The following is a 12,611-nucleotide window of genomic DNA, read 5'->3' as shown; positions in this document are numbered from 1 at the left end:
ATTCCCTAAGTTCTACTTTTTCCTCCCTTAACTTAACTTCATTGCCCTGTCAGTATAGCCAATCAGGTTCAGACAAGATGCTTTCTTAACAGTCAGTCTAAGTGTAGTTTGTTATGTGGCCCCCTCCTTCTTCCAGCTGGGTGGCTTTGAGGCAGCATCTGAAGGAGATGTAGCACTTATTTTAGTTTCCCAAAGCATTTCCTCCTTCATTCTACCCCCCCACCAGTTCAGAGACAGTAAAATTAATTCAGAGCAGTCTGTCACCACATAACAGCAAAGCACAAGGAAGCACAAGGTGGCAGCTGACGGGGATGTTCCTGATTGTCTTAAAGCTAGTTTTAAGCAGCCAGAAAATCTCAAGCAAAAGTTTAAATGCCACGTGACTCCCCCAAAAAGGTGTCTGTGGGAAGCTGGTGTTCAAAAAAGTAACAATAAATGCCACCAGATATGTTCAAATCCCTAGGTGTATCTTAAACAAGCATATGCATTATAGTTAAAGCTGCAAAAATACACTTGTTTCAAGATTGTACTGAAGTTGCTGTTCAGAAAAGTTTTCTACACTTTCATTATTGGAGGTATGTGAGTTATTTAAATATCAAGAAATCTAATAAAAGTAAAAAAGCTGAATTTTCTTGCAGCCTCAATACAATCTTGCAAAAGGTTGGGGATTTGCAGACTTCAATCAGGACTATCTTTGACCAAAAAGCCATTGAAGTATTATATCCTCTGTACCTATAAAGAGAAGGAAATTTGGAGATAATTTTTAAAAAATCAGCAAGATCCTTTTTCAGAAAATAACATTTCCACTTGGCCTTTCCTTTAAATTCTTTCCTCTTTCATTTCTAATTTATTTCATACTTATTTTTGTTCTATCTGTATTTCAATGTAATAATCTACATGAAGCTTAAAAGCATTTCATTTTGTTTTGCTTTTGCTTTTTTTTTTTTAAGGAAAAGCATCTCTCTCCTAGGGAGATTTCTATTACTTCTGCTGTTTATCATTTATAGTGGTTTCAGGATGTATCTTGCATTTCAGAAAGAGAGAGAAAAGACAAGAAAGACTATCTGAATATTCTAAGGGGAAATAGAGGAGATTAAAGAGATGCTCAAAAGGAAAGCAAGCACGCAGCTATATGACTGGTTAATCCAAGTTTTGTGAGTCACAAGCAGGAAAGAAAGAGAGGCAAAGAAAACGAGACTTTCAGCTCTGGTTTGAAGCACAGTCCCCAATATCCGCACATAAGGCTGGGGAAAAACCCCATTTGAAGTTTCGTAGAACTACTAACACCTGTAACAGGTAATTCTGAACTTTATAGAACTGCAGCTAAATTCAGAAGTAAGGTGCTCGCTGTGAGATACCTAGCTGAAGAATCAGAGGCATTTCTTCAAGCATATGGAGCAGCCATGAAAAATTCAAAGGAAACCTGATTTTTTATCTGAAGTTTTCAAGTTTAAAAAAAAAGTCTCTGGGAATCATAAGACATTTTCCTTAACTTCGTTCTTTTGCTAACTGATAACTTGAGGTAAGATGACCTTCATACAGTATTGCTTTGCATATTTAATGCTTAGGACTCAATAGCTCCCAAGTACTATCTGAGATCAAATCAGGAAAAGAACCAGCTCACTTCCACTGCAAAATCTGGTAATATAGGTGCCCAGAACAGAGCAATCCAAATTGATGGGATTTGACCTAACAAGAAACTGATGTATATTAAAAAAAGATGGTTAAAGAGGTAGTGGATAGAGTATTGTCCTAGAAACCAGGAGATTGTGAATTCTAGCCCTGTCTTGGCCATGAAAGTCAAATGGGTGATCTTGGGCCAATCACTTTCTCTCAGCCCAACACACTTCACAAGGTGGTTGTTATGGGAAAAATAGGAGGAGAAAAGAGTATTAAGTGTTGTAGGAAGTTAGCATCCATTCCTCTCCTAGGAAGAGATATTTTAGGAAATATTAAAAGGACAGAATATTTCCCCTAAAAGGGAGGCAGAAACTCATCCTTCCCACCTTTGTCAATGGGCCATTAAGGTCTGAGCCAGTCTATTCTACATAACAAAGATCTACCTCCTCCAGGCAGAGCCATAATAGGAATCCCAAAGCCTTTTCATTGCAACATTACCCAGCAAGGCTCAACCAAGGCTGGGACTCAGGACAGCCTACAGAGTTGCCCCTGCATGGCCCCATGGGAGTCTGACAACCAGTCAGAACACAAGCTCAAATTCAAAAGCCCAGAGAGGGTATAAAACTCAGGCACTTTCAGCATCCCTTCCCTTTTTTTCTTCACCCAAGATCTTAAAGCATGTGGTCCTGTCCACCATTAAAACCATCTTTCCAAACAGTCTCCATTTTTCCAGTGTCTTTTTCCCCACTTGGAATTGAACCCAGATGGACATTTCTTCCAACCAAGTGTTTTATCACCTTGAGTTATATTTATAAAGTAATCATGGGGGGGACGGGACAAAAAATTAATAAATAATAAGCATCAACGTCCTCAGCCAAACAGATCTGTAACTTGAAGCCCTGACAGATCTCTGCTTTTCAGTGGGTGGAGGATTGGCTGCTGTGGGTGGCTGCTGACTTGAAGATTTGTTCCAGGCTCCCTGCTTTGCAAGGTCCTAGGATGATTCAGGGGTGACTGGGGATTCGCTGTCAAAGCTGCCAGCTGTGCTGATGACAGTATGAAAACATAGATTGGCTCATTTGTCATGCAAAACCTATGGCAGGGGAATGTAAATTTATTCCTTTTTTTAAAAAAACTTAGAAATGACCATCTGAGCTGTAATTTTCCTGCCTGCATTATGAGCATCGTTCCCAAAATGAGTTTTCAATAGCTACTGAATACCAGTTAACAATCACGCAGGATTCAAAACTTTGTTCTGTCTTACTTGTGATACCAGCTTGATTTCATTTCCTCCATGTAATATTTCAAGAAACACTGCAGCCTTATTCCTTCCGGAGTGCAGTGGATCTTCAAAGGAGAAGCTGACTTACCTGCAGCCAAACAAAATGTTGCTTATAATCAGTTTTTTTAAAAAAATTATAAGGTCTAACCTCTTAAATAACAGCAGTTTCTTAATACAATGGATATTATGCTCAAAGTTCACATTTTGAACCCCCAAATACTTCTGCTGAAAGTTTTCCATAAAATATGCATCACCTTAAAACTGTAGTACAAAAGTATTTTATTATATGTAATAAATGACATTCATTTCAAAAGTTGTTACTGGCCATTGCTGATCAATTTTTTTTAAAAAAATGCTGCCATCAAAAAACTGTCCAATGTCCTCTCTCCAAATTACAAAGTATAATCTTCATTACCAAATGTACTGAGATTAAGAACATTTACTATGCAATGATGATAAATGTCAAAAACAAGAAAACATCATTTGTTTATTCTTATATCATCTGTTTGTTTATTCTTATAAAGTGCTAGCAAATGCCAACTTAGACATACACTTCTCTTTAAGAGTGAGATACTAAATTTAAAATGATTTAGTATTGAATCATTGACTAAGGATGTTGTAATGCCCAATAAATTCTTATTTACAGATATAACAAACTGAATTGTCCTAAGCCTACTTCAATAAATGAAGCAAAACCTAACAGATGGGAAAATATTTTACTTCTGCCAGAGAGTAACACTTTGCTGATTCTGGGTCACCTCAAGCTAAGCACAATTGCATTTTCTAGTACTTGGATTCTAATCAAATGCTAGCTACTCAGGGGATACAAATATTGCTATGTAGTATCTTCTATGTTAGTGAATATAGATTTTATAGTTATTTTCTAAAACATGGAAATAGAGAGTAACATAGTTGGAGAACCGGTAGTGGAAATTTTGAGTAGTTCAGGCAACCAGTAAATACCATCTCTGACTGGCCCTGCTCCCATCTATTCTCTGCCTCCTGAGTCCCAACTGATCGGGAGGAAATGGGGATTGTGCAGTAACCTTCCCCTGGAGTTGGGAGGGAATGGAGATTTTATAGTATCCTTCTCCTGCCACACCCACCAAGCCACGCCCACCAAACCATGCCCGCAGAACTGGTAGTAAAAATTTTTTGAATCCCACCGATGGGTGGGCCTACAGATCTAAATAAAACAAATACAAGTGACATTTACTCACCACTGATTCTACTCAATCCCTGGATTATATCATCATATACTGAGGAGAAGAGGAGAAACAATATCCAATCAGCACAGAACAGGCTGCTATGTGGTATTCATATGAGAAAACATTAAGGTAAACATCAAAAATACCATAAGAGTTATTTCAGAAAACAGTTTGGGTGGAAACTAATCAAGGAGAGAAGCCACTTAGAACTGAGGAGAAATTTCCTGACAATGAGAACAATTAATCAGTGGAACAGCTTGCCTCCAGAAGTTGTGAATGCCCCCAACACTTGAAGTCTTTAAGAAGATGTTAGACAGCCATTTGTCTGAAACGGTATAGGGTTTCCTGCCTAGGCAGGGGGTTGGACTAGAAGACCTCCAAGGTCCCTTCCAACTCTACTATTGTATTGTATTGTATTGTATTGTATTGTATTGTATTGTATTGTATTGTATCTCTTCCTTTTGCATTTACCCGTTGTAGTCCTCATAGAGATAAAGCACATAGATAAGCCTAATGAGACCAATGTAACCATTGCCACTGGTACGGCTGTGTCTCATTGGCGATTTTGATAAATCTCGTTCATCCTTTGTTGCCTTGCCAATCAACAGTGTTGCCATTTTACAGAAGGGTATACATTTAAAGTGGCAGCAAGATGGAGATCCTAAAAGGAGTAAATGGCAGCGGTTGGATCAACTGCTGAAGGAACATAACATTTGGAAGCCAACTATCAAGCACAAAAGTAAAACCATTTTCGGAGAACCACTGACTGGACATGGTCAGGTAACAATACCTACAAGGCAATTGCTGCTTCAGAGAACAAAGGCCTAAATTAACTTTTGCTCATCAGCACAGCCTCCTCAAAAAAAAAAAAAAAAAACACTTCTGGGGAGTGTTTTTTTTTCCCTTTTCATACTCCGCTTTTGTAAAGTTGGCAGTGCAACCTGGACAACAGCTGCAAGTTTTAATTGCTACTGCTAATACTGCTGCTGTTTTCATTAAGTAGGAAGTATATTCGCCCAAACAACAGCAGGACACTTAGTTGCAAAAAGAATAGAACTGCCATTTGGAAACATGGAAGAGTTTGGAAATAAGTGGAGCTTTCCAATGGGCGTTTTTCTACTGCTGGATATCAATATCGCAAAGGTAGAAAGGTCGATGACTGCAAAGGTGTGTTCACAGAAGTAAAGGTAAAGGTTCACCTCGCACATATATACTAGTCATTCCTGACTCTAGGGGGCAGTGCTCATCTCCGTTTCAAAGCCGAAGAGCAAGCACGACCCGAAGACGTCTCTATGGTCATGTGGCCAGCATGACTAAATGCCGAAGGTGCATGGAACCCTGTTACCTTCCCATCAAAGGTGGTTCCTATTTTTCTACTTGCATTTTTTATGTGCTTTTGAACTGCTAGGTTGGCAGAAGCTGGGACAAGTAGCGGGAGCTCACTCCATTATGCGGCACTAGGGATTCTGATCAAAAAGCTCAGTGTCCCAATGTGTTCACATACCTATTCGTTATTTGGCATCCCAGGGACACTTATTATAATTTTCCAATTATCTTTTTTTTTCTTTTAAAGAATGACAAATTTCCCCCATCCTGTTTTTCTCCAAGTTTGCCACTGTGCAAAGAATCACAGGGCTGGCACCAAATTAGGTAGCAGATGTCACCGGACCCTCAGGAGAGTTGAGATGTCAGCAAGAGAAGGGAGAGATTGGCATTTGTGAGTGACAAATACAACTCATGGATGAGTAAACTTCTATTGTGGCTGTGTGAACCTATCAGGAGCCAGAGTAAAGCACTCTGGGATGACAAAGGTCAAATGGCTTATCCTTCCACAGACATTCCTCTTCCCACCAAAGGTTGCTATGGCGGATGTTAGGTTGTAATTGTCCTGTAGAACAAACTGAGGCTACCAATAAAGTTTTTTTTTTAATAGGAAATTGCTAACAAATGGAAATCGGTGAAAAATATTTTTGTGCGGTATTCTCTTCTTGCATTGTTCATGTCATGTATGCAAATCTCTGGATTAACTAATCCACTTCCCATGTTCCCATGCCATAGGTTGTCCAATAAACCACTCTATATTTCATGAACTATCTAGTTCACACAATAATGTGACACAATGACTGAGTCTCTCCAATAACTTGATTAATTTTAATTCGAACTATCTTAGTTTGTGTGTATCAGCAGACACCACATGAATACCACTCTGAAATATTGTAAATATTTCCATGAGGTTGTTGCAAGCAACAGGAGGAAATTACAGACCCCAACAGACCTGAAAGATGCCACACTTTTCTAAAACCTGTATTTTAGATTTAAAGGCATGAGAAAACAGACCCTAAATCTTGTGAGGTGCTCATATAAGAACAACCACAACAGATGGAAAGCTGCGGTGCCATGTGAGAAGACAATTACGAAGAATTTCGGATCACCAAATACGTTGTGCTTCTTCAGCTTTCCTGAATTGTGGGAATTGCCAAAGAGGTTGTGGGTAATTGCAGATGCATGAATGTCAGCAGTTCTATGTGGTTCTATGTGGTTCAACATACAAAGGATGGTAATGGCAATGCTGAAGCAGCTTCTACTGGATTTCTGGCTTCTTCTGTGCTTGGTAAATCTCCTTTCTCCATCCCAAGTCAAAAATCCAAAGGCTACTGCCTTCACTTTTAAAGGAAAGAAACATTCTTGATGGTCTGAGGTAAAGTGCTATAGAGCCGTGAGAAATATTTTGTGGGACCTGTCTACACTAGATGGAGCACAGAGGAATATTCACATTGTATACTTTAAGAGAAGGGAAAATACTACTTCATTCCTGTGATCTTCCATTTTAGGATTTTCCAGGCCAACCTATATGGCCATTGGAAAGACATTTCTGCCAGTGGCATTCAAAATATCTGGAAGGTAACTGGATGTCCCCCTTCCGGTCAACGGTAGCTAAATTAAACCCTTTTTCATGTTTCAGGCTAAATAATGAACCTTTCACTTGCTCAAAATGTGGCCTTACCTTTCCCTGATACATCAAGTTCAGATATATCCTGGCCTCTGTCATCTGACAGCGTTGCCTTATATTCACCTTGGTCCTTTTTGGACAGCTAGGAGGAAAAATACAGTAACATTATTATGACATGAAAATTAATGAAAACCATTTACAGTCAGGTTACATTTCCTCTATCAGAAAGCAAATTTAGTTGGAATTTTGCCGCAGCAGAAATGACATGAGTAGATTCCCAATGTGGGCCTAGCGAGCTGAGGCAATTATTTAACACCTTCCGCTTAAAATGAACTAAGCTGCCGATCACACTTTTTAATTCAAAAGGCATCCTAAATGAGCATAATCTATATAAATCACAAATGACTTGATAAAGCTCAGGGATTTACTCATTTTGACAGAAAGGCAATCAGGTATTAAATGCTGATACAGAAGCACTTCTGAACATGTCTTCTCATTTTCTGTTTACATCCATTATTATCCATTTTCATCTAAAACAGAAGAAATTATCTAGCAATTGCCACCTTTAAAATGAAGTAGAGAAAGTATCCATGTAAGCATAGTCATTTGGAAGCCTTGAAATCAACAATAAATTTCAGTTATAATCCAGTCAAAACTTTTAGCCCCAGTGATTTCAGTTCTGGACTTGAATATAAATTTTATTTTTCCAGAGAAATCATTGATAATATATGTGACTTTGATTTGATCATATCTGTAATTAGGACTGATCTGAGAATACATGAAGAGCACGTTTCTATCTTTCTTTCTTTCTTTCTTTCTTTCCTTCTTTCCTTCCTTCCTTCCTTTCCTCCTTCCGTCCTTCCGTCCTTCCTTCCCAAAATGTTAAATGTTTCAAATGAGGTCTTTAAAGCAATGTTATGCAGGAGTTACAATATCCTGCAATCAAAAGAAACTGTGCATATTGAACAAAAATAGAAATCTAAAAGGTTGGGAATATTTGGTGGTCTGTTAAATAAGGTAAAGATCTTATTTTGTTTCAGTAGCTATACCTTTTTGATAATGAGAAAGCTAGAAGTCAGTAAAGGTGTAGGTTGTAAAAATTGACTAAAGTTAAAAGGGAATCATAAAGCAAATAAAACTGCTTATGTACCACTGAAGAAAGAGTATCGTAAAAACAAAGCTGGAGAACAAATAAGCCCGGAGACATACTTCCAGAGAGTTGAAAGAGGTGTCATGGAGCTCTTTTGCCTCTTTTAAATAGACTTTCAGAATGTTTGTTGTTTCAAAAAGTCAGGCAAACATTTTGACACAATTAAAACATGATTCTCCAAGTCTAGTTGTGGCTTCTATAGTCAAGTACATTGTTGTTACTAAAACTTTGGTAAATCCAACCACTCTCTGTCTGCACTGAGGGCAACATTTTTATCCACAGGTGGAACAAGAGGACTGTCCATGTTTTTATATATCTGCCTCCATAGAATTGTAACATCATAGGGCTGGAAGAGACCTTGGAAGTCTTTTAGTCAGGGATGGGATTCAGCCAGTTCGCACCACTTCAGGAGAACGGTTGTTAACTTTCTGAGTAGTTGTTGGAAGAAATCCTTAGGGCAGAGAACTGGTTGTTAAATTATTTGAATCCCACCACTGCTTTTAGTCCAACCTCCTGCCCAAGGCAGAAGTCCTTATACCACCCAGGACAAATGATTGTCCAATTGTTTTCTTGAAAACCTTCGGTGATGGAGCACAGACAACTCCAGGAGATGAGCTGTTCCATTTATTAATCTTTCTCATTGTCAGGTGATTCTTCCTTAGTTTCATATTGGCTCTCCCTCTTATGAGCTTCCACCCATTCCTTCTTATCTTGCCCTCAGGTGCCACAGGCAATAAATCAATCCCTTATTCCCTGGGCCAATCCTTCAAGTATTGAAAGACTGCTATCAGGCCTCCGCTGAGCCTTTTCTTGATTTGGCTATATATTCCTCTTAGCAATTTAGCTTCCAGATCCTTTATTATCTTTGTAACTCTTCTCAGAACACTTTCTAGGGCAGTGATGGCGAACCTATGGCACGCGAGGTGCTGCCCTGTCAGCTGGCAGCGCGCATGTGCTTGCTGGCCAGCTGAGTTCACCCTTTTTAAAGCCATTTTTCGCCCTCCCCAGGCTCCAGAGGCTTTATAGGACCCTGGGGAGGGTGAAAACAGCCTCCCCCACCCCCCCGGAAGCCCTCCGGAGGCGTCAGGGAAGCCTCCGGACGGTCCCTGAAGTCACTTCCGGTTTGCTCGGAGGATCATTTTGAGTGCTCCAAAGGCTTCAGGGACTGTCCGGAGGCTTCGCTGATGCCTCCGGAGGGCATCCAGGGGGGCGGGGGAGGCTGTTTTCGCCCTCCCCAGGCTCCTATAAAGCCTCTGGAGCCTGGGGAGGGTGAAAAAAGCATGTAAAAATGGGAGGGGGAGTGCCTGTAGTGCGTGCATACGCACTGGGGGCCGCGCATTGCATTATGGGTGCGGCACGTCTGCACACGATCCCCCCTGCGCTCCCCCCACTTATGGCACACGAGACAAAAAAGGTTTGTCATCGCTGTTCTAGGGCCTCAACATCATTTTTGTATTGTGGTAACCACAAGTGGCAAAGGGATGCAGTGGCTCAGGGGCTAAGACGCTGAGCTTGTCAATCAGAAGGTTGGCAGTTCAGCGGTTCAAATCCCTAGTGCTGCATAATGGAGTGAACTCCCGTTACTTGTCCCAGCTTCTGCCAACCTAGCAGTTTGAAAGCACAGCAAAATAGCTCATCACAAAAAGGGGGGGGGGGGGATAGGCACCAAGATAAATATCACTTTGCATTTTAGCACATTGTACCTTTCCCTTTTTAGGGATGCGGTGGCTCAGGGGCTAAGATGCTGAGCTTTTCAATCAGAGGTTCAGCAGTTTGAATCCCTAGCACCGTGTAACAGAGTGAGCTCCCATTTCTTGTCCCAGCTTCTGCCCACCTAGCAGTTTGAAAGCATGTAAAAAAATGCAAGTAGAAAAATAGGGACCACTTTGGTGGGAAGGTAACAGTGTTCCGTCCACTTTCAGCATTTAGTCATGCTGGTCACATGACCACGGAGACATTTTCGGACAGCGCTGGCTCCTTGTCTTAGAAACGGAGATGAGCACCATCCTAGAGCCAGAAATGACTAGCACACATGTGCAGGGGAAACTTTATCTTAACCATAAGTGGTTGCAGTATACCAAGTGCGACCTCACCAGTGCAGTATAGAATAGTACTGTTACTTCCTGAGATCTTGATGATGTTATCTGTTGATGCAGCCCAGGACTGCAGTGGCTTTTTTGCCAGCTGCAATAACACACTGAGGCTCATCCTTAAAGCCTTCACTATGGAGGCTATTAACTTCCTTAAGTTATTAACACAATATTTTTATTAATGACTAAAAAGGTGTCGTGTAAGCTGGCTGACATTTGTTTAAAATATAACCTGCACCTGCCACACACGGGGAGAGGAAGTAGTGAACATTAGCAAGAATGCAACTTTTGCTTTTACACTATCCAGGAAATACAACTCTATGGTTTTGAGCTATCTAGAGGCACCATTAGGTCCATTGTATTCATACCTTTGGAATAGTCAGGAAGCAAACGCCTTTTTGAAAATCGGGTGGCTCTTTGAGATCCATCCCAGCTCCATCTCGGTACCACTGCATAAAAGTCTCCTTCTTGGTATTTGCCACCTGAATAAGGACAACAGGAAACACAGTGAAAAATCCCATCCCAAGAGCCAGAGACTATAGTTAGTTCTCTGTGGCTTGTGGTCTTGATAAGTCAAAAGAAAGCCTATTTTTCCCCCCATTTTGTGTTCAGGTGAAAGGGAAGGGATATCTGTGTAGCTGTGAATAAGGACACTATTTTTATTTTAAAAACTGAATCCTTGCTCAGTTGTGTAGATGTGTGTGGAATTGCCCCTCTCCAAAAACAACAGCAAACTTCAGAAACCGTGCAGCCAGGTTGTGAGGTTTGCTCTGTGCAATCTTTATTTTAAAAATACAATATACCTGCATCGCTGCATAAATGAGTCTGTAGCTAGCAGACTAAAAAAAAAAAGAATATTTGAATCAGCAGGTGTGCTCCTGCTTCTCCCCAACTACAATACTGTTTTGTGGCTTGTGGTAGTGCCACAAATAGTAGGATACACATGGTCTTTCAAGGATCATCTGTTTGTCTCATAATTAGGGTTTAGTCCATTGATATGTGCACTTGATCATGTTACAAAGGCCATGGATAATATCCCTCTGCATTCCATAACATAGCTCTGCAATCAGCAATTTTATTTAAATAGAGTTGGGCTACTGGGGGTTTGCAGGGGTTCGGGAGAACCTCTAGCTAAGATTCTGTGCAGAATCCCGCTCCTGGCTGGCCCCACCCACCCCTCCCCTCCCAGGAGTCCCCACATGGCCTGTTTTGGATGCAGGTAAGTGCAGGGCATGTGCGGAGGCTTGGGGAGGGCAAAAAGCAGGCCCACCGGAAGTTCGTGAAGGTCAGAAAAGGCCCTCTGGAGTCTGACGAGGGCAAAAATGCCCCCCACATTGGCAGGAGGCCAAGTAGGCCACGCCCATCATGCCCCCCCCAGCAACTGGGCAGAGAACCCCTTGCTAAACTTTTTGAAGCCCGTCACTGGCATAAAACCATGGCTCTGAGGCAAACTATCAGAAGATGGGAAGCAGGCAGAAAGTGAAACACCCCAAATTCTAATAATTTGGAGATCTGACAAAAACGGTACCTTCTTAACTTCAAAATAAATACAGGAGTCAAGTAAGTATCTCGGTTAATCAAATGAGGCCCCTTTCAAAAGTTATAACGTATTTTAGAGTGTATATATGTATGTGTTTGTATGTATGTGTACATGTGTGCATGCATACTTTGAAGAGATATTTAGCATTAAAGATGGGTAGAATTAATACTTTGGTGCTGCAATCCGGAATACTTTTTTTTTTCATTATTCTATTGCACTTTATGGGATTTATTCAGAGATAATATGCATGTGATTATACTGCAAATATGCTTAAGCTTATTTGATTAGCATAAGCAGGAGTTCATTTGTTTTAGTGTGTTAGCTCATTCTGTGGTTTCTGCAAAACAGTCCCAAATTACAAAATGTTTCATAAAGAGAGAGCATACCTTTGTTTTAAATTCATACTCTGGTTGTAAGACATGACATATTTTGTGCCCCTTTGGAAAGCAATTTTGTTAAAATGCATCCAAAAATAATTGTTCACCTTACACAGCAGCCGGACTTCACATTCATCAGAAACTTCCCAGTGCAAAAACTCCTCAAAATGAGGACCTAGAAGAAGAAATGGTAAATATGCCATATTCAGATCTTCAGAGAATTAATAAATATGACAGGAAAAATAAAACTGGAAAGAGATTGCTCATTAAGTGAACACACCTAGTTTCTAGTCCTTACATAAATGGCCACATAAGGAAAGCTACTTATTAAATGAAAAGAATCCTAGAATTTGTGAGTAGAGAAAGTTTGTCGGACTGATCCAGTTCTTCAGCA

At 40.4% G+C, this 12,611-nt stretch overlaps 1 protein-coding gene across 1 annotated transcript in view; it reads right to left on the bottom strand.

The window, feature by feature from the left end:
* The window catches only part of MYOM2 (myomesin 2), a 94,515-nt gene that overhangs the window by 9,420 nt on the left and 72,484 nt on the right, over window positions 1-12,611 (bottom strand). Inside the window, exons 28-32 of the mRNA XM_081942328.1 lie at window positions 12,325-12,392; window positions 10,669-10,782; window positions 7,115-7,202; window positions 4,123-4,161; window positions 2,885-2,990 (exon numbers count right to left, since the gene is read on the bottom strand). Coding sequence (XP_081798454.1) covers window positions 2,885-2,990; window positions 4,123-4,161; window positions 7,115-7,202; window positions 10,669-10,782; window positions 12,325-12,392 — 415 coding nt within the window. The remainder of the gene's footprint in view (window positions 1-2,884; window positions 2,991-4,122; window positions 4,162-7,114; window positions 7,203-10,668; window positions 10,783-12,324; window positions 12,393-12,611) is intronic.

Source organism: Natrix helvetica (assembly GCF_964273705.1).
Source record: "Natrix helvetica genome assembly, chromosome: 2".
Lineage (NCBI taxonomy): Eukaryota > Metazoa > Chordata > Lepidosauria > Squamata > Natricidae > Natrix > Natrix helvetica.
This window is presented reverse-complemented; position numbering and strand designations above follow the sequence as displayed.